General features: G+C 35.8%; 2 protein-coding genes across 7 annotated transcripts in view; one reads left to right on the top strand and one right to left on the bottom strand.

The window, feature by feature from the left end:
• Positions 1 to 1,917, bottom strand: part of CCDC122 (coiled-coil domain containing 122) — a 25,120-nt gene extending 23,203 nt beyond the window's left edge. For all 5 annotated transcript variants that reach the window (XM_074191712.1, XM_074191714.1, XM_074191713.1 and 2 more), the window contains exon 1: positions 1,738 to 1,917. The gene's annotated coding sequence lies outside the window, so the exon portion shown is untranslated. The remainder of the gene's footprint in view (positions 1 to 1,737) is intronic.
• LACC1 (laccase domain containing 1) lies at positions 1,903 to 25,346 on the top strand. 2 transcript variants are annotated; one of them, XM_074191710.1, is made up of 7 exons: positions 1,903 to 2,001; positions 5,569 to 6,140; positions 10,479 to 10,657; positions 11,526 to 11,691; positions 16,068 to 16,293; positions 17,435 to 17,602; positions 19,565 to 25,346. In XM_074191710.1, exons 2-7 carry the CDS (start codon positions 5,588 to 5,590, stop codon positions 19,653 to 19,655), a joined length of 1,383 nt encoding a protein of 460 aa, XP_074047811.1. In that variant the 5' UTR covers positions 1,903 to 2,001; positions 5,569 to 5,587; the 3' UTR covers positions 19,656 to 25,346. The 2 variants fall into 2 exon arrangements, with proteins under 2 accessions (XP_074047811.1, XP_074047812.1); XM_074191711.1 differs by having other exon boundaries at positions 17,435 to 17,611; positions 19,565 to 19,653.

Genomic DNA, 25,346 nt, shown 5'->3' with positions numbered 1-25,346 from the left:
TTTGTTTGTTTTTGCAAGGCAAATGGAGTTAAGTGGCTTGCCCAAGGCCACACAGCTAGGTAATTATTAAGTATCTGAGACTGGATTTGAACCCAGGTACTCCTGATTCCAGGGCTGGTGCTTTATCTACTGTGCCACCTAGCCACCCTAGACTATATTATCTCTTAAGATTTTTTTTTTCATTTCTAATTCTTATGAGCAAAGAAAAAAATGGGTTTTTAATTTGAATTTATATTAAAAACAGTTGACTAAGGTAAGCATTAGAATGGGTTCTAGGAGGAAGTATAACAGACGGGAATTTTGCTGATGAGATTATTTAAATAAAGTAATTTAAGCCAACAAACAACCTTTATCTGAACCCAAGTCTCAGGAATTTCCTTGTTTACCCTTAAGTGTAGAGTAAGTGCTAAATAACTGGGTGATGCCCCAGTGTTCAAGACTCAATTGCTGCTGGCTTCCAGACAAAAAAAATGAATTCATTGTAAAAAGTACCTCAGTGACTTAGCTTAGAGATGCTTTTACTCAGATCAAACCCATAATGGATGCTTTTAAATGCCCTTACACCTCCCTCCACAGGGATATTATTGATAGTTTCCCTGAGTGTTGGAAATATATTTATTCATTTATCTTTTTTCTTATTTTAACATTTTTTGCTACTGTTTGACTTTTTGCCATGGTTTTCTCCAGTCCCCAAATTCAGATTCGCTACCTTATCAAAATCATCATATAATACTGACATATATATTTATATCCCTATAGAACATACCTTTAACTATTTCAATATGTAATACAGATATATCTACATAGAATATCTCTATTTTTATATTTATAGGTAATTCTTAACCAGTTAGAACGTTGGGCTGAAATCTAAGATGACATTTAATTCACACAAACATGTGAATTTACAGATGGGTTTGAAACATTAATTTCTCAAAACACGGGAAACTGGTTAAACAAAATCATTAGATTTCGTTTAGGGTTTTGCAAGGCAATGGGGTTAAGTGGCTTGCCAAGGTCACACAGCTAGGTCATTATTGAGTGTCTGAGGTCCGATTTGAACTCAGACCGTCCTGATTGCAATATCATTATTTTGAAAAATATTCCTTTTCGGAGGGGCCGTTTTAAAGGCTGCGGGCTCCCTTTGGGTGACCCTAGGTCTGCAGCCCAAGGCAATGGAAGGAGCAGCCCACCCCTAGCCCGCCTGCCCACCACGGGCGGGCACTGAGGCCCATGGGGCCCCTGAAACCCGCTCACACACCTCGGGGCGGGGCCTCCGGGGGCGGGGCCTCCGGGGGCGGGGCCTCCGGGGGCGGGGCCTCCGGGGGCGGGGCCTCCGGGGGCGGGGCCTCCGGGGGCGGGGCCTCCGGGGGCGGGGCCTCCGGGGGCGGGGCCTCCGGGGGCGGGGCCTCCGGGGGCGGGGCCTCCGGGGGCGGGGCCTCCGGGGGCGGGGCCTCCGGGGGCGGGGCCTCCGGGGGCGGGGCCTCCGGGGGCGGGGCCTCCGGGGGCGGGGCCTCCGGGGGCGGGGCCTCCGGGGGCGGGGCCTCCGGGGGCGGGGCCTCCGGGGGCGGGGCCTCGCTCTGAGGCCTGCCCTGGCCCCCTCCTCCCCCTTCCCAGCCTGGGGAACCGCGCGCCCCCGAGGCAGCCCTTCCTCCTCGGGATCCCTTCTCATCTCAGCCTCCCCCCGGCGTGGCCCTCTGCCCCAGCCTCCCAGGGGCGCCCTCCCTTCGCCACCCCTACCCCAGCCTGGGTCCAGGAGTTATTTCCTGCCCCGCCCTCGGAGGCGGGCCGCGTCCGGGGCCCGGCTCTAGGAAAGGGTTTGGTGACCCGGAAGTGCCGCGGCCTCTCCACCCGGGCGGCCGCACTGCGCAGCTGCAGCGCCCCCGGCCCGCCTCCCGGAACGCGGTGGGGCCGAGTGCGCATGCCCGCCGGGCTTTCCCGGGAAGGTTCCCCGGCGGAACGGGCCGGGGCCAGCTTGTCCGGCCGCGCGTCCTGGGGCTGCAGGTAAGGGCTGCCCGCGGGCGCTCGCCAGCCGAGGACGGGGCGCGAGGCGGCCGTCACCCGCGCCGGGCACGGCTGCCCGCGCTGTGGAGTGCGGCCTGCGGGAGCGGTCGGGGCGGCCGGGCGCGGGCCGGGCGCCGTGCAGGGAGCCGGGGCTGCCCGAAGGCGGGGGACGGGCCCGGGGAGCGGGGGAGGGGCTGAGCCGGGCCCGGCCGCGCCCCCCAGGTAGGCTGCAGGGTCCGCGCGTTTACCTGGAGCCCGCGGCCCCGGCGTGCGCGTCAGAGAGGGCGCGGGTGGAGCTCGGTGTGAAGTACATACGTGTGTGTGTGTGTGTGCATGCATGTAGATCTGCCAGAATCTATACACGTATGGAATCTGTTGAATGGTCATCCAAGTATAGATCTGCCATACCTTTATACATGTATCAGATCAGTTCAATGTACGTACATGGAGATACAGGTTTGCTGGCATCTGTGTCAGTAGTAAAATGCATGTACATACGTGTAGATAGAGATCTGCCATACCTGTATAGATGTATCAGATCAGCTAAATGTACATATATGGAGATACAGGATTGCCAGTATCTGTATAAATAGTAAAACGAATATACATACGTGTAGATAGAAATCTGCCATACGTGTATAGATGTATCAGTTCAGTTAAATGTACATATATGGAGATACAGGATTGCCAGTATCTGTATAAATAGTAAAACGAATATACATATGTGTACATAGAGATCTGCCGTATCCATATAGATGTATCAGATCAGTTAAATGTACATATATGGAGATACAGGATTGCCAATATCTGTATTAGTAAAATGAATGTACATACATGTAGATAGAGATCTGCCATATCTGTATAGATGTATCAGATCAGTTAAATGTACATATATGGAGATACAGGATTGCCAATGTCTGTATAAACAGTAAAATGAATGTACATACATGTAGATAGAGATCTGCCATATCTGTATAGATGTATCAGATCTGTTAAATATATGCAGATATACATATTTGCCAGTATCTATAAAAATGATAAAATGAATATACATATGTGTAGATAGAGATCTGCCATATCTGTACAGATATATCAAATGAGTTAAGTGTATGTATATATATATGGAGATACAGGTTTGCCAGTATCTGAATGAGAAAATGAATGTACATACCTGTACATATACATATACATATAGATATAAATGTACCATTTGTGCATGTGTGGAGGTACAGGTTTGCCAATATCTGTATAAATGATAAATTGAATGTTCATACATGTAGATATAGATCTGACATCTATATAGTTGTATAAAATCTGTTAAGTGTGCATATGTGGAGACACAGCTTTACCAATATCTGTATAAATGACAAAATGAATGTATATGCATGTATAGAGCTGCCATATCTGTATAGATGTACATATCTGTTGAATGTATAGATGGGTAGATGTAGGTCCACCAATATCTGTAGAGATGTATAATATGTACTGAATAGACATGGATAGATATAGATCTGCCATAGCCATAGAGATGACAAAACTATGTTGAATATTCATAATCATATAGATCTGCTAATATCTATAGATGTATAAAATTTGTTGAACTGTAAATGCATATATACACATATATTTTAGTATATATTTAGTATATATTCTGTATTATGTAAGATCAGATATACCTTAAGAACAATAAAATACTTTTTATAATAATAAAATAATGGATTTATATAAATGATAATTATTAAATTTTATATAAATTATACATATTATTTACATATAAATATATAAAATCATATGAATTATTTATATATAAATATAAAAATATATTTTATATAAATAATATATACACAAATTTATATAAACTTTATATAGATAATGAAATAAAAAGGAGGGTGGAGAAGGAAACTGAAGTCAACAGTGACCCCTTGATACTGTAGGAAAAGGAAAAATGCAGCAGATGGCAGCAGGACCATCTTTGAGACTTGGAGACAAATCACTGTGCCTATTACCACTCTTCTCTCCCACCTATCCTCTCATTTGTATTTAGACAAAATCTGTTACAAATTAACACTCAGGGCATCTTTAGATAAGAATGGGAAGTATAGACATTTGTATATTAGGAATTAAATAATGCTGGGAAATAAGAAGTGGGGCAGGATGCAAGAAGAAGGGCATGACACTAGAACCTAAGGAAAGAATAGGAACTGGAAGTACTATGACTTGGTGTTCAACCTGCTCTTCAATAAGGGTTATGCATATCTATACTAATTTAGTCTTAATTATTGTTGCAATAATATGTAGACATATCATTCTGTACATCTGAAGTAAAAAAAAATCCCTATTAAACTGTTCTTTAAAGAACAATTTGAAAAAAGGTCAGATATAAGATGTATTAAAATTCCATAAGTTTAACTTACTAGAATTCATCTCTCTGGGTTTCAGTTCTCTCATTTGTCATATGGAGATAATAGCAAACCTACTTCACAGATTTTATATGACAATCAAATGAGAATAACATATGGAAAAGCATTTTTCAAACCTTTGATCCTTATGAGCTATTCTTATGATGAAGTTGCTTTATAAACTAGTGAAGTGAGGTGGCTAGGTGGCACAGTGGATACAGCACTGGCCCTGGAGTCAGGAGTACCTGGGTTCAAATCCGGTCTCAGACAATAATCATCTAGCTGTGTGGCCTTGGGCAAGCCACTTAACCCCATTGTCTTGCAAAAGATTAAAAAATAAAATAAAATAGTGATGTCATTGAACTAGTTTAATAAATGTAAACGATTATATAATTAGGTGGTATAGTGGATAGAGCACTGGGCACTGGAATCAAAAATTCTTATCTTCCTGATTTCAAGTCTAGCCTTTGATGTTTACTAGCAGTGTGAACCTGGGAAAGTCACTTAACCCTGTCTCAGTTCTTATCTGTAAAAAATGCTCTAAAGAAGGAAATGACAAACTGCTCCAGTTTCTCTGCCAAGAAAACCCCTCCAAAAAGAATTATAGAGTTGGATATGATTGAAATAACAGCACCATAAAATTTTTGGTTTACAAAGTACTTCTCTTATTTTATCTCATATGATGTATACTCTTTGGGATCCACATTAGAAGTAATGTCATCTTTTCTTCATTTCACAGATAAGGAAACACTCAGTGAAGTTAAATTGGCTTGGCTACTAAGTGACAAAGCCAGAACCTGATTCCAGGTTCCTGGCAACATATTTCTTCTCAAGGAAATATTGACATTATATGGCAGGCTTGTCAGTTTTTAAAGCTATTACTTTAAGTACACTATCTATAATGAAAAAAAGTTTCTTAGGATTTATTAATTGCTTAACTCCTCCTATGTAAAAACACTGCTTTATAAAGATATTTGTGCTTAAAAAATGTTGAAATTTTTTATTTGGAAAAAATAGAGGAGGCATTATTTTATTTGTCATATTATTTGATGAGTTAGTTTTTTATATCCAAATATAATTTTAAAAATTAAATACTGCACAAACTTTTTGCTATAAATTGATAAAGGTGATATAATTTGTATGTTGATATTACATTTTTTCTTTATAGGTAGTTTCAGTTCTCAAGTATGGCAGAAGCAGTGTTGATCGATTCCTTTGGTTTGAAATCGAACTCTCGGAGTAATTGTGTGCTATTAAAAGCTCTGAAAGCTGTCCAGAACTTCCATGCCACAAATGCCAAATTCCTTTACCTAATGCATTGCCATAATCTCAAATGTGGAAATGACCTTGAACATGGTGATAATGAACTTGAAATGATGAATAGTTTGCCAGCCCTTCCAGGGGGATTTGAAATTATAAGTAATTCCAGTATGGCTGCTACCTTATATACAATTAAACAAAAACTGGATGAAAACAATGTGAGTAGTATTAAAATAATGACAAGACCACAGAGAAGAGCATTAATGGAAGTTTTTATTGACCAACTCTTCACTGATGTTTACCATTTTGAGTTTGAAGACTTAGTAGATTTGGGAGAAAATCATATAAAAGACTCCACTGAACTAAATGTTGTTACAAACCAAGAATTAGAAGAAATCCAGGATGATATCAAAACATTTTTGAGAAGTCTGCCAGGACTGAAGGGGGAACTCACCATTCTCACATCTTCCTTGATTCCAGGTATTTTAGGTTCTACACATTTATTTTTCATGTATACATATAATCAACTCTTTAGGTACTTGCCTAACCTTTTCCACATCTCTCTACTTGATTTGGTCTTTTTTTTTTTTCATAGCTTACTATTGTGTCTCTGTCTCTGTCTCTGTCTCTCTCTGTCTCTCTCTCTCTCTCTCTATACACACACACACACACACACACACACACACACACACATCCATACATAAATATATATAACTACATGCAAATATATGATCATCATTGGATATTCATTCACTCTGTAATTATTTATTGAGCATCACAAAAATATCAGCCCTAACTTTGATTTCATTGGTAAAAGGAGTACCCAGGTCAGTAAAATTATGGATGTATCAAGAAAAAAAGTGCTAAAATACTGTAGAAAAGTTTTGAATTTTCTAAACATGTCACCTCCTATATACTGTCACAGCCACCACTCTAGTTCAGCCCCTCATCAAGAGCCTCCTAATTGGTCTCCCAGTTTCAAATCTTTCTCCCCATCTCAAATCTCTCCCTTTTTCAAACTATTTTACATAGACACACACACACACACACACACACACACACACACATTCTCTCTCTCTCTCTCTCTCTCTCTCTCTCTCTCTCTCTCTCTCTCTCTCGCACACACTCTCACACACTCAGAATGATACCTTTTTCTCTAAAAATTAGACATTTGCCTTCTCTTTCTCTTATCCCTCCAATTGAGAGAGGGAAAAAAAAATACCTTGTAACAAATAGTTATAGTCAAGCAAAGCAAATTACCACCTTGGCTATGTCCAAATATTTATGTCTCATTCTACATCTTGAGTCTTATGACCTTTCTGTGAGAAAGTAAGCATTCTTAATTGGTCATCTGGAATTATGTTTGGTCATTGCATTAATGAGTGATTTTTCTTAAAGTGTTAGTCTGACCATGTTACTTCTCTATTTGGTATACCCCAGTATTTCTTTCTCTAGTATGAAATATAAAATCTCTGGCTTTTAAGGCCCTTTTGCATGTTCAAATTCCTTATTTCGTTCAAGTTCCAGTTAAATTAATCATAATCCTGATCTACTCAACTCTAATACTCTCCCTTCTCAAACTACCTTGTATAGCTTTTGTATACATTTTCTAGCTATGAAAAGAATCAAAAGGTCATGGATTTAAAAGCCAGAAGGGAACTTGTAGGCCATATCATACAGATTTCTCATTTCACTGATAAGAAACTGAGGACAAGAGAGGATGAATAGATCAGTCATGAGTAGGATGTGGCAGAGATAGAACTTTTGGTTCTATGACTCTAAAACCACCTCGCTTTTCACTGTATTGATATTTATTTTTTTTGTCTTTGTATCTCTGGTGTCTGCAGCAGTTTGCAGTAATTTTTATCATAGCCTTCTTCTTAGCTAACAAAATATTATAAATCATTGCTATTTTACAAGTAAAAAATTCATATCTTTGGCAAGCATAGAAATAATCCAACCTCTGGACTAGTTTGCTCGTGTTGACAAGATTTCGTTAACATATTTCAAAATATAGTCTACTTGTTAGAATTTATAGCTCTTTGATACTCGAACACTTTACTAGATGTATTTACTTTTTTACACACACACACACACACACACACACACACACACACACACACACACAGACCCCTTTTCCCCTAGAATTTAAATCATTTGTTTGAAAAAGATGGCTCCCTTATTAGTAGATGAAGAATATAAGCATTTATATTTTTTAAAGTAGTCTTCTTCAAAGAGGAGGCTGTAACTTGGCCTCAAATCATTTGTAAACAATCAGGTGTGCCCAAAATGGATCACATTCTATATTTTCTTCAACATATCTGACCCAACCCCTTCATCCATGTTGTGAGTATTTTCCTTCTGAATTCTTCCTAATTCTTTCCTGGGTTGCTGAGAACAATTCCTGTGTCAACTATAGCAATGTTTCTGTAAACTTGAGTACCAGTGAGTATCAAGATTTAGTTAGTATGGCACTTGGATCTATGTGACTTTGTGAGGTTTCTTTTATAGTCATTAAAAACAAGCTTCTAAATAAACTGACCTTAAAACCAGATCTTTGAAGTGCTTTGTACAAAGTGTTAAATATTTTCAAGACCACTGAAGCATTCACTAATTTTGCTGTCATTAAGTTAATAATTTTAAGTAAGATAAAAAATGATTTTTGTACTTTTAATTAATAAAAATATTTTCAAATTTTATTGTGTTTATTTTATAACGTACAAAGTAGCTAGCATAGTAGTAAATATACTTGGAGGTTTCTCTAACTTTTTTTTACTGCTAATGGTATCAAAAAATCGGAACTACTTGTCTAAAGCATTATCTGACAATTATTTACTTCTGGAGAACACAATATAAAACAACCTCATTCGTTTCTCATATTAAATGTATAACCACATTTATCTGCATCAAAATGTCATATCTAGATTGGGTAAAATCAGTACACCACTCTTGATTTAGTGTGAAATAGTGGGTCACTGATAACATAAGTCTGCTTCAAAAGAAAGAGGTCAAAGGATTGTGTCTTATTTGGGAGGAGACACTGCTCCCTCTGGTTTGAAAGAGAATTAGAATCACTAAAATAAGAATCCCTAACTCTGTGACTCTTGGCTACCCAAATAAATAAAACCTATTAGTATTAAATTTATAACTTTCATTCCCTTCTTTTTTAGCATGCTGTCTTATTAACTCAGTTATGAAGAGTGTGCTATTGATGAGGTCACTCTGGAATCCAAATATTTAATTGGAAATAACCTACTTGTTATCTGACTTTTTTCCTTTTTATAGATGAGACTGATGGCTAGAGAGAATTGTAAACTGACTTGTCCACAGTCACTGATAAGTGACTCCACCAGGGTCTTGTGGTTGGTTACAAGTTCAGGACCAGGTTGTCTGAGTCTGAATCCAAAAAGTCATTTTGTTCTCTGGTCCCAGATGATATTTTTTTCTACTATTATTTAATGCTATCCTACCTTTCATGTCTTACTCCAAAAAAAAAAAAGCCTGAAATGTTCTGTGCTGTAAATGTGATAAGGCATGTTTGACTTTTCTGGTGTTGCTTGCCTATACAGTTTCTTATTCCTAAAATGTTCTTCCCCTTCTGTAATTTGTTAATTCTTACCCATTCTTTAAAATCCAGCTTGAATGCCACTCTTTTAAAAAGTCTCTTCCTTTGTTACTTTTGGTGACAATCCTTTTGGAAAGCTCTCTAATTATATAAATTATAATGTTACATAATATTGTTTCATCTCCCTAAAAGACTTTGCTTCATGAGAGGAGAAACATGGAGCTGAAAAATAAAGAGGAATTAGATGAATTTGGGAAAATAGATAAGAACCTGTCAAAGAAAAAAATATTGTTTCATCTCCCTCAAAGACTATGTTCATGAGAGGAAAAACATGGAGCTGGAAACTAAGGAGGAATTAGATAAATTTGGGAAAATAGATGAGAACCTGTCAAAGAAAAATAATGTTTACATTATCTTTCTGTCTGGGGCTTGGGAAAACTGCAAACCGTACTGAATGTACATGAGCTTTCGTCCATTGATACAAGTATCTGGGTCCTCAGCACTAGGATTTATATAGCACTTGTGTCTCAGCTCCCTATTTTGCTCACATTCTCTACTTACCTGTTGTTGGAGCAGGGCACAGGACCTGTATTTCCATTGTTTGGGCCTCCATTCTACAATATCGACTTGGAATAAACTGTCATAGCTAGGCCACGTGGTCAGTTACAACATGAGAAATGAACTATTCTCAAAGATTGCCAATATGGGTCAGTTCCCATGGAAGATTGGATCAGTTCCTGGAAAGTAGGCTATCAGGGCAAGAATCCAGGTGCATAGTATTAGTCTAGAGTAGTGTCTAAACAATTTATGGCATGCTGGAAGAGGTCATCTAATGATAAAAACAGCTAAACCCTCCAGAGCCCCCAGTAGAAGACCCATAGTAATGGCTGTTTGATGTAGCAATTCTTAACTTTGAAGATTTTCAGAAGGTTTCCATTGCTTTTTTTTTTTTTTGCCTAAGGTCACCCAGCTAAGTAGGTATTGTGTCTGAGGCTGGATCTAAACTCAGCTCCTCCTGACTCCAGGGCCAGTGCTCTATCCATTGCACCATCAAGCTTGCCCTTATTGCCTTTTACACTAGATAAACTCAGGCCCATTTGTTTAGCTCAATCCTTACTAGCTATCTCAACAGACAAAAAAAAAAGTCCTTGTTGGTATCTGATCAGTGTCTCTTATCAATAACATCTGACAGGAGTATTGTGAAGTATAAGCATGGAATTAATTTTGTATCTCTTACTGAATATTTTCAACAGATTCTTTCATACATGGCTTCACTACCAGGACAGGTGGGATATCTTACATACCCACTCTCAGTTCTTTCAATCTCTTCAGTAGTACCAAGCGTAGAGATCCCAAAGCCGTTGTTCAAGAAAATCTGCGCAGATTGGCTCAAGCAGCAGGGTTTGATCCTGAAAAATTTCATCGTATAAAGGTATTTATAGTTTCCTGGATAAGAAAATTGAGTCCATTTCACCATGTGACTTTTGATCAGGTTTCTTTTTGCTTCATCTTTTCCACCTTTGGTCTAAGGACATTTACTCTTGATTTTCTTCAATCAGCACCTCAAACCCTATAGATCTTGCATAATATTTATCTGTACCTGGAGCTCCTAAAATTACTGTAGGACCATCCTGGTTACTGTAAAATCTGATCCTACTGGTAGGTAGCTTCACAAGCTGACTTTTTGGATTTTCCAGAGTGTGTTGGATATGGTTAAACACAAAGGGAATTCATCAAGTAGCAGCAGAATCCAAGGGAGCCCTCATGGCTGGGAAACTGCCTTTCCCTAGCAAAACCTATGTCTTCTAGGAAGGAAGGAAATGAGTGTGTGAAGGACTTACTGTTGGCCAACCATCTCATTTGATCCTCATAACAACCCTGGGATATGGCTATTTTTATTAGCCTAAGAGACTCAGACATAGGTTAAGTGACTGACCCAGTGACTCAGGTCTTCCGGACTCTAAGCACTGCCTTCTATTCACTGTGCCACCTAGCTTCCTCTGTTTGTACTTTTTACTTTGGGACCTTTGAGTTTTCTCATTTTCCTTTAAGATTTATGGAAATTTTCATTAAAAAGTTTTTAAAAGTATATTGTTTTACATTTTTATATCAGATATGATAATCTGTTTGTCCAAGGACAATTTATCAGCTGTAGGAGAGGCTGATATCTCATGGACTTAACAGTTTAGTAGTAATCTGAAGATAATATTTATTTATCATCATTTCATTCAGAGTGATAAATGAATTTCTATTTTAAAACTTTTTTTTTCTTATTTGCCCTGAATCTTCCCTATTATTAGACTGATCATGCCAATGGTGTCTGGATAATGGGCAAGAAAGAGCCTGAATCTTATGATGGAATAACAACCAATCAAAAAGGTGTCACCATAGCTGCTCTTGGTGCTGACTGCATGCCTTTGATTTTCGCAGATCCTGTTAAAAAAGCATGTGGCGTTGCTCATTCTGGTAACTATGTTTCATTATTCATTTCACTGCAGGCCCTCTTTACCAGAGTCTTTAAGGTTTTGCCGATATTGGACAGCTGCTGTTGAGATATGTTAGGATGGGAGAAGAAGCTGAAGCTTAAAGAATTTAAAATCAATATAAAGACAAACTTCCGAGTAGCAAGGATCACTAGCATGCATGGGTTGGGGAGGATAAAAAATTCCTGGAGTTATTTTTAGAACAATATGTGGATTCTCTGAGTGTGGTCTTCCGTCAATCAGCACTCCTGTCTTGTGCCTGCAGAGCATTGAGCTCAAAGCTAAAAATTACTGTAGGACAAATCCAACAACCCCTCCTCATCTGTGAGACAGCAGGGCATAGGTAAGTATACACAAAACAAAGGTAAAAATACATTAAGTAGCTAAATAAAAGGTGAAGTGGAAGAGAACCAGCAGTTGAAGGAAACAGGAAAGGAGTGTGCAATAGAAATGGTGGAGGTAGAAACAAAAAGATGTGGCTATTGCATAAATGAAATGAGAGGTGAATCAATGAGAAAACCTGGGAGGCTGGTAAAATGTTGGGGCTTTTGACAAAAATAGAAAGCTTTTAAAGTTTGGGTTTGAGGTAAAAGATAGTAAGTTCTGTTTTGGGCCTCTTAAGTTTAAGATGCTATTTTTCTTTGAAAAATAAGAGATAAGGTTCTTTGGTAAGAGAGGATAGGAAGAGGGAAGTGGGAGGAAGGGTTGAAGAGAGAAAAGTTTAAAAAACTTTGTAGAGAAAGTAGGCAATAATGAAGGAAGAATTAAAAGGGTATTTCCTTAAAACAGGGATTATGCAGAATTACCAAGTCTCTTTTCACTTTCAGAAAGTCCCTTACTTTGCCTCCAGATATCATAGCTCTAAGAAAAAAACTTCCCAGTGATGTTTCTAATCATATTATAACAATGGCATTTGATGATTTGTAGCCAAGTTAATATTTCTGGGGAACACAGTTTTTACTCTATCCCCATTTCCTGATAGAACATTTGGGTTCTATTTGTTGTTTCAAAGACTCAGATTCAATTCAACAAATATTTATTAAGGACTTGCACTTAATGCCAAGAATACAAAGAAAAAAAAATCTTATATTTTACTGGAAATTCGTGAGGTTTTAAAATATATGAGATGCAGACCATATAGAAATAGTATATATCCATTTGCAAGATGCTCTTGAAAGTAAAATCCTTTCCATATTCTATAACCAATCAAGTTCTTGAAAAGGAGGTAAATTGATTTAACCACAAAATATAAGAAGCCAGTGAATTCACTTTTATCATTTTAGAAGTAGGGTTATAATTTGGGCATAAATTTAGGGCCTAAGAAATTCACATTCTTTTTATAACCTTCAGAGAGCTGTAATCTGGTCCTACAACTATCCTCGAGAGAAGACCAAAGCAAATTATCTGTGGCCATCTGTTCAACTAAACTTTCTTTTTGACAAGTTAGTGAACTAAAGACTGAAAGAATAATCAATGCCCTTGTATTTTCAGAAAATTGTATTTTGGTTAGGAGGAACTAATTCAGGTCCCTTATTTACATGTTCTACTTTGGAAAGAGTCTACTATACTTGCTTTATGTTGAATTTGAATCATTCTTTTTATATCTTGAAGTATTAATTTGCAGTTTACAAGGCATGCTTCGATGAAATTAGAAATAGTGTAGATGTGACTCCTAACAGTATATTTAATAGGCATATGATCTAGATCTGCAAACATACAATCACATAAGTTGTAGAAATTCTTGTGTAATAAAATATTTCCTGAAACTGCCTCTATATGATTGGCTCTTGAAGTGGTAATGTAAAACTTTGAAATAGAGTCTAGAGTGAAAATAGAGCAGAAACTTGTTTTCTTATTATGCTATTTTTTTTGGAAGTTCTTATAAACAGTTCTATGAATTAAGAGCATTTCTTTGGTGGAAAAAAAGAATCTAATTAAAAGATTGAAGAGAGGATAGGAAATTTTTGTCCCAGATTAAAACATGACTAATGTTAGGGCAGCTAGCTGGTACAATGGATAGAGTACTGGGTCTGGAATGAGGAAGACTCATCTTCTTGCATTCAAATCTGATTTTAGATACTATCTAGTTATGTGATCCTTATCCCTGTTTGCCTCAGTTTCCCATCTGTAAAATGAACTTGGAGAAGAAAATGTCAAATTGCTCCAGTATCTTTGCCAATTAAGAACCACCATCTCAGTATATATTTAGAGGTAGCATCCATCTGAGAATAAGGAAGTATGATAAATTGGAATAAAAAAGCAGAGGTAAATGTAAATAGCATAAGAATTACACATACATATAATTCCTTTAAAATTTTTTTCCCCATTTCCTGGGACATGTAATGGTGATCATCTGGTTTCAATGTACTGTAGTAAATAGACTATAATCAGAGTATATATATATATATATATATATTACCACAATACCTAATTTCTGTCAAATTAACATGTTCAACAAATCTATGAAAGGTATGGCTTCTTAATACTGAATCTCCACATCTGCTTGTGCATTCAGCATGCTTGCTTTTAAAATTCAAAATACTGTTCATTTTTTCTTTTATATTGCATAAAAAAAAGAAACCAGGGAGTTAGTGGATAGAGAAATGACTTTGGAATCAAGAAAGACCTGGGTTTAGTTCCAGTTTCTGACACATATTGGCTATATGACTCTGGACAAGTCACTTATCCTCTCAGTTGTTTAGAAAAGGTTTATATAAGGTTTATGTTTATATAAGGCTTGTGAGCTAAGAATGGGTTTTGCGTTTTTAAATACAGGAGAACTTTATTTAGCAGAGAAGGTATGCATCTGCCTTTCATTGGTAAAGGGAATCTTCTCATTTGTTATTTCCCTACTCATTCTCTATAAAACCCTATCTTATGAAGTTTTGAAATTCTCTGTAGACTGGAAGAGAGACCTCTGAGATCACCTGGGTAGAACTCCAACTAACATTTCTAATATACTACTGAAAACATACTTGACATTTATTAAACATCAACTGGTGTTCCTGGTTTCTCAGATCATACTTATAGTCAAGGATTGGGAATCCATAATCTTTTATCAAAGTTTATTTCAGTATTAATCAGCACATATGGTCTACCTATTTTTAAAATTTTAATATTATTTCTTTTTCCTTGTTAAATTCTTCCTATTTAATTCTAGTTAGAAATTTTAGTTAGAAAATAGTTATGTTTTTTCCAGTTTTTGAAATTTATTTTTCCCATTATATAGAGAAATAATTTTCACATTCATTTTTATAAAGTTTTTCTCTCTCCCTCTCTTCCCTTCCTTCCACCTAGGAGATCAGGTAATCTAACATAGGTTATATATGTATGATTATGTTACATGTATTTACATATTAGTCATATGAAAGAAGAATCAAAACAAAAAGGAAAGAACCATGAGAAGGGAAGAAGCAAAAAAGCAAAATTAAAAGTTGAAAATAATCTGTTTTCAGATTCCATAGTTCCTTCTATGGATGTGGATGGTATTTTCCCAAGCAAGTCTTTTAGAATTGTCTTGGGTTACTGAATTATTGAGAAGAAGTAATTCCATCATAGGAACATATTTCCATCAATTGCACAATGTTCTGTTAATATGTAGTGTTAATTATTATTTCTAAGAATCATCAAATCATCCCATTCTTTTTTTTTTTAGGTTTTTTTTTTAAAGGCAATGGGTTTAAGTGGCTTGCCCAAAGCCACATAGCTAGGTAATTATTAAGTGTCTGAGGCCGGATTTGAACTCAGGTACTCCTGACTCCAGGGCCGGTGCCGCCCATAATCATCCCATTCTTAATGATAATATATGCATTTATTTAATATTCTCTTTCTCTTAAGTCTTATTTTCATGGCTCATTGTACTCTGTACTTTCAAATACTGAGAAGAGTTCAAACTCTGGTAGGTTCTACCAACCTGGAAAGGCTTGGCAGTGAATTGTGTGGCTGTTGTCCAATAACCAGCCTTGCTAAATTTGGAAAGCCCAGTCACCACAAAACTGGCCATAGCTTTTCATGAACTTCTGAGGTTTAGATGGGTTTTTTCCTGCATTGGTTGATGAAATTAATGATCCTCAAAGTAATTAAGTGTGAATATTTGTTTTCATTCTTCCTTTCTTGAATCTTGCTACATTTCTGTCCTAAAGCTGGTGACCCTTACTTACTTAGTCCTAAGGAGTGCTCAGAAGATTGCTTTCATCATTCTTATATATTTAATCTGGTACTATTTTGGAATGTGGAAGCTTTTTCAAGAACTAGTACTATGTAATTCATTGGATATTTTACAATAATGTGAGAAATACTGTTCAAGTCATAATTATCCAGCATTCTCAAATTTTTATTTTTCCTCTTGTTCTTATCTAGGATGGAAGGGTACAATGTTAGGAGTTGCTATGGCTACTATCAATGCCCTGGTAGCGGAATATGACTGTCATCTGGAAGATATTCTTGTTGTAATGGGCCCTTCAGTGGGACCTTGTTGTTTCACTCTTCCAAGAGATTCAGCAAAGACCTTTTATAATCTTGACCCTCAATGTGTAAGACTATTTGATTCACCAAATCCCTATGTTGATATACGTAGAGCCACTCGGTAAGTTTGATTTCTTTTCTGTAGAACACAAAGTATCAGTCTTTTCATCATAAGATCAAAATGACATTAACTAGCTGAGAATTCAGTTATCTAAAATGATGGATTTTGAGCAAAAAATCTAGATTAAAAAATGAAACCTGTTCTAAGCTAAACAATATAGAAATTTTTCCTAGACTTTGTGCAAACCTCTTTTGATTTGAAAGGAAAAAGAAATATTTGGTATGTGATTTATTAATTTCTTTGATACTTTAGGTAGACAGATAAAAGTTTACTTTTAATCATGCATAACACATAGGATAAAGTTTTCCAAGAATAGTGAAATATTAAGCTGATCTGTTTGAGCAAAGCAGCACATTACCAGAGAACACTTTTATTATCAGCTGGGTAGAGGAATTTGATTCTTTATTTTAAACTAGCTCAGATGATATAAAAACTAGTACCTTTAAAGATAATTTTTCTGGAGCCTTCTATTTGAATTTTTTTTGTTTTTATTATTAATACCTTTAGAAAACTGGGTGTGGTTGCACATAGCAGCATTGATCTATCTGTTTGATTCTGTTCTTTTGCTTCCAGAAGAAGAGTTACCTGGAAGGAGTTTTTTAAATTTTTTTGTACAAATATAAAAGAATACAATTTATTTACACATATGACTTTAAGAACCAAACTTATTACTTGATAGCCTTGTATATAATATACCACTTCTTTAATTAAAAAAATCCAGTCAGAGAAAGAAAGAAAAGAATGCCAGATGCTTTTAAAAACAATTTTTAAATGTTTGAATCCAGCTTAATGCTATGATTGAATTGAGTCTTGAATAAAAATACTTATGTTTGCTTTGTAAGTATCTCTTTGTATTGTTTTTGTTGTTTCCAAAGTGTTATACTTAAACCAAGTATCTATAGAGAACAATATGGGAGGTTGTATTGATTAAGGATAAAGAACTAATTTGTAGGATAGACCCGATATCATATTTGAAATATAATTTTCCTTTTGGTTTTTAGATCTTTACTAGAACAGTCTCATACCAAAATCAATCACCTCCCCCTGCCTAGAATAATGTCTTGTAAACACTATTATGATTATTTGGTTATTGTCATACAAGTTGTTGATGCCTTTTTTATGCTTTTTGTTTTTTTTCAAGAATTCTTTTAGAACGAGGAGGAATTCTTCCTCAGAATATTAAAGGTGATTCCAAATCTGACAGCCAAAATCTTGACCTTTGTACATCCTGTCATCCTGATATGTTCTTCTCTCATGTCCGAGATGGCAATAATTTTGGGTCACAAATAGGCTTCATATTAATTAGAGAGTAAGTATGGTAAGTTCTTTTTTCTTTTTACTAAACCCAGTTAGAAAGCATTAAAAGATTGTTTGTGAATTAAAGTTTTCCATGGTGGGTTAAATTCCTAATAATTGCATAATTTCTTTTTTTACTTGTGGGATAGTCAGAACTTTATTTTGAATTTGCTTCAGTATAGGAAGATCATAGGGACAGGTTTATTCATTATTTTCTCTAAGATGATCATTCCTGAAGGGCAGCTGCCTCTTTTCTTAGTTAATAGATTATGATAATAACAATAATAGCTCACATTTCTGTAGTTCCAAATCACTTTTGTCATTACCATTTTTTGAGCTTGGTAGTGCTAGAGATGTTAAGTGACTTATTCGTACTCTCATAATTCATATCATCCAGAGACACAATTCAGACTCTGGTCTTTCCTTGTGAAGCTGCCTGTTGGCAAGGGGTGTTGAATGTGAAGCTCTGTTCCTGCCTGTGGGACCTTTGGCAATCACTTATCCTTCTGTAGATCTCAGTTTCTTCATCTGTAAAGAAAAGGGAAAAGGTGACCTTTCCCTTACAGCTCTCACTGAGACACCATATATTACCTCCCTCAAGTCTGAGATAGAATCTGTGATTTTTAAATTCCTATGTGAGTACTCAAAAACTGTTTATAAAATTTGACTTTGTTTTCTGCATGTTTAAGTGTACTGTTCATCTTTTTTTAAAGAATTTTGAAGATAATATTTTTTTAAATATATGTGAATCTATTTAGAACTTTCTTGACAGACAAGGAAACTGCAGCTGATATGGTGGGAAAAACACTGGCCCAAGAGTCTGAAGGCCTGAGTCGTTGTCTATATTGTATTGCCAGTGTGCTCAGTACTCTTTGGCAAGTCTCTGAATAACTCCAAAGCCTTGATATTCTTGTCTGGAAAAAAAATGAAGGAGTTATATTGGGTGATTTCATTCTGACTCTAAAGTCTTTGATCCTTGAACCATGGATATGTCAATAGTCATTAGGGGAGAACCTGAAGAATATTGAATTCTTCACATACACATTTTGTCATTCTTAAAATCTTGTATGTCCTTGTGATAAAATGATATTTTACTGACTATCTTAGGCTATTTATTTACTGTTATGAGATCTAGTAGTCCAACATAAATGAGAAAAATATTTCAGCCCCAAGTGAAAAATAGATTGGCCATCATTAGTGAAATTTTGAAGAGTAAATACAATATTGAAAACATGAAGTTGTTCTACTAATAGTATATAGCCAAATCCAAAATTCACATTTTTTTACAGTCTATTGATTAAAATTTCTCATTTTTAATGACAGTTGTAAAAAAAATTTGTGTTTATATATTAATAATGGATGATTTAATTTACTTGGGGCATGTACTAATGAATATATTATGCCATTAAATGTTGACACCAGGAAGTATGATTTGTTGAGACTAAATTTCTCATTTTTTAAATTGTTTATCTTTCTATTTACCACCTGAAGGAATAATCTTTGAACAACTTGTCATTAAAATACTATGTGCAGACATAGTTGATATTTAGTCCAATTTATATCAGCTATTTGCAGGTAATGCAGGAAAATAAATTTAATTTTTAAAGTTAATATCTATTGGAGAAACATTCAAGCTCACAGAAATGTTGCATCATTGTGAATGTTGATTTTTATTCACACTAACAAATAGTAAATTCCAGTGAATAATATTCCATTCTTATTACACCACTCCTATATCTTCAGTTATGTTGTAAAGCCAAAAGATAAATTGTGAATATACATCAGTATTTTTCTCCACAATAATTTTTAACAATGCACATATTTTGATATGCTCTTTATTTTTCCTATCTATAATAGATTTATATTATATCAGTATATTTGATTGATATATGCTGCCAGAAAGTAAGGTGGGATGCTTTTTCCTGATTCTTTAAGCAAATATCTTTTTTATGTTCGATTATATTGTATTTTACAGGTACAAATCTGAAGGCTTGCCTGGGTTGTTTCCCCACCATCTGTACAACTGGTTCCAGTATTCCAGTGGTTCTGAGATCTCATCAATTTGAATATTCTTTTCAGTGATGCAGATTATAACCTTGCCATGCCTGCCCATCTTGGAAGATTAATCTATATATTCCCATAAAGTCATGATAGGGACCTGAAAGATGTTCTTCTGGGTATCATATGTATAACATGTAGACTATTAGTTATCCCTCTGTTTTGTTCCATGACATAGACTTTTTTTTAGTTATATATTTCTCTAGTAATCTCCTTTAAGCCCTTTTTTTGTATAATTCCTTATTTGAAGTGTCAGATTACTCTTGATACCACATGCTTCTGAATTTATCTTTTCTTCGTATGATGTTTAATTAATTCCTTGGAGAATGTATTATTTCATAACACAACCATATGGCATCATCAGGCAATAGACTTTTGTTTTGAAAGAAATTTAAAAATTTTGCTATTTCCCAAAAGAAAGCTTGTGGGGGCAGATAGGTGGCACAGTGGATAGAGAACCAGCCCCGGAGTCAGGAGGACCTGAGTTCAAATTCAGCTTCAGACACTTAATTCCCTAGCTGTTTGTCCTTGGGCAAGTCACTTAACCTTAAATATATAAGATTAAAAAAGAAAAGAAGTCTAGCTTGAACTTCTCATTCAGTTCAGTTCTGGGTCCATATTGTTTTCTGTTTGTGGTGTTTGTCCAACAGTATATGTCAATGGATTGTCTCCCAACTTCATATCTTCGTTTGGACAATGATTTTTTTAAAATTGGTTTTTGTCTTCATTCCTTTTTTTTTTTTAAAGTGTCTGAGATTGGATTTGAACCCAGGTACTCCTGACTCCAGGGCTGGTGCTTTATCTACTGCGCCACCTAGCTGCCCCTGCACTGGGCCACCTAGCTGCCCCTTTTGTCCTCATTCTTAAGCATGTGAATTGGATTTGAGTGAGGGGTTGCTGTGCTAAGTCACCAGTCTCACTTTCCCCTCTAGAATCATCTGGGTCCAGTGGCCAGATATGAATGAGGATGATGGAGATGATCCTGGATGTGAGATGATCAGGGTTAAGTGACTCACCCAAGGTCACACAGCTAGTAAGTGGCAGGTGACTGAGGCCAGATTTAAACTGCCATCCTTCTGACTTCAAGGCAGTGCTCTATCCATTGCACCACATAGCTACCCATTTTGGGCAATAGGCATTTATCAATTATTTGATTTTTTTCTGTATTGATTGTTTTGCCATATTCGTTTTTTTGACCATACTTGTTCTTTTTTTTCCCTTCCAATTGTAGGCAAAGATAGTTTTCATCATTCATCCTTTTTCAAGCTTCTGAGTTCTACACTTTTCTGTTACCCTCCCTTCTCTTCCCTCTCCCCATGGCAGCAAACAATCTTATATAGATTGTACATGTACAATTGTGTTTAGTATATTTACATATTAATCATGTTGTCAAGAAAGAATTAGAACTAAGGGGGGAAATCCAAGAGAAAGAAAAACAAGCATAAAACAAGTTTTAAAAAGTGAAAATAGTAATGCTTTGGTCTGCATTTAGAATTCATAATTTTTTTTCTCTGGATGTGGATGGCATTTTCCATACCAGGTCTCTCAGGATTGTCCTTGATCACTGAATTGCTGAGAGGGGCTGCATCCGTCATAGTTGATCATCTCACAGTGTTGCTGTTAATATGAACAATGTTCTCCTCCTTCTGCTCTCTTCAATCAGAATTAGTTCATGCATGTCTTAAGGCTTTTCTGAAGTCCAGTCTGTCATGATTTCTTGCAGAGGAATAGTGGTCCATAACATTCATATAACCATAACTTGTTAGCCATTTCCCAGTTAATGGACATCCCCTCAATTTTCAGTTCTTTGTCACTACATAATTTGCTGCTATAGATATTTTTATACTTGTGGATCTTTTTACCTTTTTTATGCATTCTTTGGAATATAGGCCTACTAGTGGATTTGCTGGATCAGAGGGTGTGCACAGTTTTATTGCCCTTAGGGTGCAGTTCCAATTTGCTCTCAGTTCTCAATTCCACCAACAGTGCATTAGTGTCCCAATATTCTCACATCCTCTCTAACATTGATCATTTTCTTTTTTTTTTTTCATTTTCACCAATCTGATAGGTGTGAGGTGGTATCTCATAGTTGTTTTTAATTATATTTCCCTAATCAATAATAATTTGGAGCATTTTTTTCATATGTCTATAGAAGCTTTAATGTATTCATTGGAAAACTGCTGGTTCATATCCTTTGACCATTTATGCACTGGAGAATGACTTGTATTCTTATAAATTTGACTCAGTTATTTATATATATATTTTAGAAATAAGAATGATATCACTATTTCTAAGTTCTGAACCCATCTCAACTTTATCTTGTATAGGTAGTGAGGCCTAGTTTTTTCCAAACTACTTTTCAGTTTTTCCAGCAGTTATCTAGTGACTTCTTAGCCCAGAAGCTGGAGTCTTTGGGTTTATCAAACAGTAGATTACTATAGTCAGGTACTATTGTTTCTTTTGAAATCTAATCCACTGATCTACCTCTCTTTTTCTTAACCAATACCAGATAGCTTTGATGATTTCTACTTTATAATATAGTTTTAGACCCGATAGAAATAGGTCATATTATCTTTTAAATGATTATAGCTTTTATGTAAGAGGCTCTGTAATATTCCATTATTTGATTCAGTTAACCCTGTGTCATCTCCAGATGACCATCTCCAGGACCTACTCATCTAGGTCTTTGACTCCACCAGATCTCCTCCATGATAGTTATGTCTTTTCCTGTTGTATAACTCATCTGGTATTTATAATTAGAGTTGTGGATAATATCTCATATCTTACATGCTTTTGATGTACATATGGGAGACAAGTTTTTGGAAGAGAGCCTTTAAGGTAGTTTTTTTTTTACTTTATTAAATTCTTGTTTACAGTCAGATAGTAAGCTCAGTGGCATCTTGTATTCTCTTTACCTTTTAGTCAGTTGTGATATTGTAAACTGTGATACGGTAAAAGCCTTTTTCTTCGTCAGTGACTGTTTATTATTATAAAGATTTTCTTTAGATGGGTAAAGTAGGCATATGGATTAACAGTTAACTTGTCTAACAGTTAACAGTCACTTGATCATCATGTTAGAGGCAGGAGGAAATAATAATATGTTCTGATAAGGTTCTGATTTCATCATTAAATGCCCTTGGGATGACTTTGCTTATTTGAGTCTTGCTTATAAGAAAAAATTTAGCTATTTGATTTACCTAAGTTTAGATGGTTGAAAAATAAGTTACCTATCTTCAAGAAAATTCATAGTTTCATTATCAATTTGAACCAAATAAATTTATTTTATTCTTTTTAGAACTGCTATGGTCAATTTTATCTATGTTAAATTATGAAGAAAGACTATAAAGAGAGAGATAAAGCTCTTATTGAATGTTTATTATGCACAACACACCATCTTAAGTACTGAGGGTACAAATAGAAAAATTAGATAGCTACTGCTTTCCAGGAACTTATCTTCTAATAGAGAAAGAAAGCACATAGAGGAGATTTCAGCCCATGTTTCTGGTAATTGTTATTTTGTTATTTAGCATCTTTAATGTTACTTTCATTGATAAAGTCATTTCTGTTTTGAAGTTAAACTGTTTCACAGTGATAAGGATTTTAATGGGAAGAACTTTTTCTGGATGTGCTTTACTATACAGATTAGCATATATCTTCCCAGATAATGCTTTGAGATTGTTTTCATTATTTATTGTGTACATTAGGCTGCATGGTATGTAGAAAGAACTTGGTACTTATGAATCAGAAGATCTGAGTTTAACAGTTTAATTCTCTGCATAATTTTAGCCAAAGCATGTAATTTAAAACTTCAGATTTTCTATCTGTAAAATGGGTATAATATTTTTATTACCTACCTCATAGGTTTTGTGGATCAAATGTAAATTACTTTGTAATTGTAAAGGATGTTGCTATTAAATATTATCATTAATTGCTATAGATTATATCAGATGAGTCTCTTCCTAGTTCTTTTGAAGCCTTCTCTGATTTTCTTCCATCCTGCACTCCTCTTCAACCCTACCAAGCCAAATGTAATTTTCCCTCTTCTGAAATTTCTTTGCACTTTATATTTCTCATATGCACTTAACACAGTTTACTTTATATATATGTATATGTATATGTATATCTGTATCTATATCTATATATATAATTATTTGTATTCATGTCCTTTCTCTGTTATAGGTCAACATTTTTAGATTTTCCACAGGACTTGATATATGATCTTGCATAAACTTCGACTGAGCTCTCAGAAAAATGTTTGTTTAATGTATTAATTTTAGGGAAGTATCTTAGACATAACAAATAGATGTTTAATGTGTTTTGTCACAACATTTTTTGTTTTGTTGTTTTAGTTTTTGTGCAAGGCAATGGGTTTAAGTGACTTGCCAAAGGTTACATAGCTAGGTAATTATTAAATAGTATCTGAGGCTGGATTTGAACTCAGGTCCTCCTGACTCCAGGACTGGCTTGTCACTTTTTTTTTTTTTTTTAGGATTTTTGCAAGGCAAATGGGGTTAAGTGGCTTGCCTGAGGCCACACAACTAGGTAATTATTAAGTGTCTGAGGGCAGATTTGAACTCTGGTACTCCTGACTCCAGGGTCAGTGCTCTATACACTGCGCTACCTAGCGGCCCCTTGTCACAACATTTTGAAAACACTTTTATGAGTTTCCATAATCCTTAGACTTATTGTCCACCTCATTGTATGCAGCACTTTTTCTAGGCAATCAATTGTTATATCTTGCATTTTAAAATAATTAACTTGAATAAGTCTTGTGTTGATACAGTGATACCTCGTTTTACTCTTTCCTTGCAGCTAAGCAAGAAGTATTTAATCAAAATACTTGATATTTTTGGCCCAGCTTGGGGAAAATATGACTCACAAACTTTATTTTTCCAAAGCAGATAAGCGTGAATTGATTGATATAAAATCATGGTATCATAGAATATATTTTTGCCTTATCTTTGATGAGAAAGTACTTCATCACCAGTGAATATTAAAGAAGACTTATTTCTCCTTTAAAAAGTCATCTTTTAGCCCTGGAAAAGGGGATCTGTCATTTTGTACGCTTATTTCTTTCTGTTGCTTTCAGAAAGTATTTGTCCTCTCATCTTCTACCTCCTACTCTATGTTTTCCCTTTCACAAGAATGCACCTTCTTCTCAACCCTGCTCAAAATTCCTTGTTAAAGGATTCTGTCAACTTCCACTGAGAAACTTTTCCTTATTCTCCCTGTTGGCACTTGTCCCTCTTCCTCAAATTGTCTTGTATGCTTTTCTGTTTGCATATTATATCACTTTCCCAGGAGAGTGTAAGCTCTATAAGAGCAGGGACTGTTTTTGTGTTTCCAACAACCAGTAGAGTACCTTGTTACAGGTGCTTAATAAATATCTATGGTTTTGGAAACAGGAAATGTTTTGGTGGCAAATTTAGATGGAGGAATAAGTAATATGTGTACCCATGAAATGACTGAATTAGAGGGAGAGTTGACTTATGAATAGCACTAAGTTTCTTACAAATTTCCATTTTATATTCTAAAAGCAGCGTGGTAGTTAATTTTTCTATACTTAATATTGTAAAATTCATCTAGAAGGAAAGATAACCTTACCACCAGGAGTCTTTATAAATGTAATATTGCTATTTTTTTTTGTAAGCTTGGAACAACATTTGACTAAAAGAATGAATTAAATATTAGATTAAGTA

This window comes from Macrotis lagotis, chromosome 6 (assembly GCF_037893015.1).
Source record: "Macrotis lagotis isolate mMagLag1 chromosome 6, bilby.v1.9.chrom.fasta, whole genome shotgun sequence".
NCBI classification, from domain to species: domain Eukaryota; kingdom Metazoa; phylum Chordata; class Mammalia; order Peramelemorphia; family Peramelidae; genus Macrotis; species Macrotis lagotis.
Note: the sequence above shows the minus strand (reverse complement) of the source record. Positions and strands in the feature narration are given on the sequence as shown.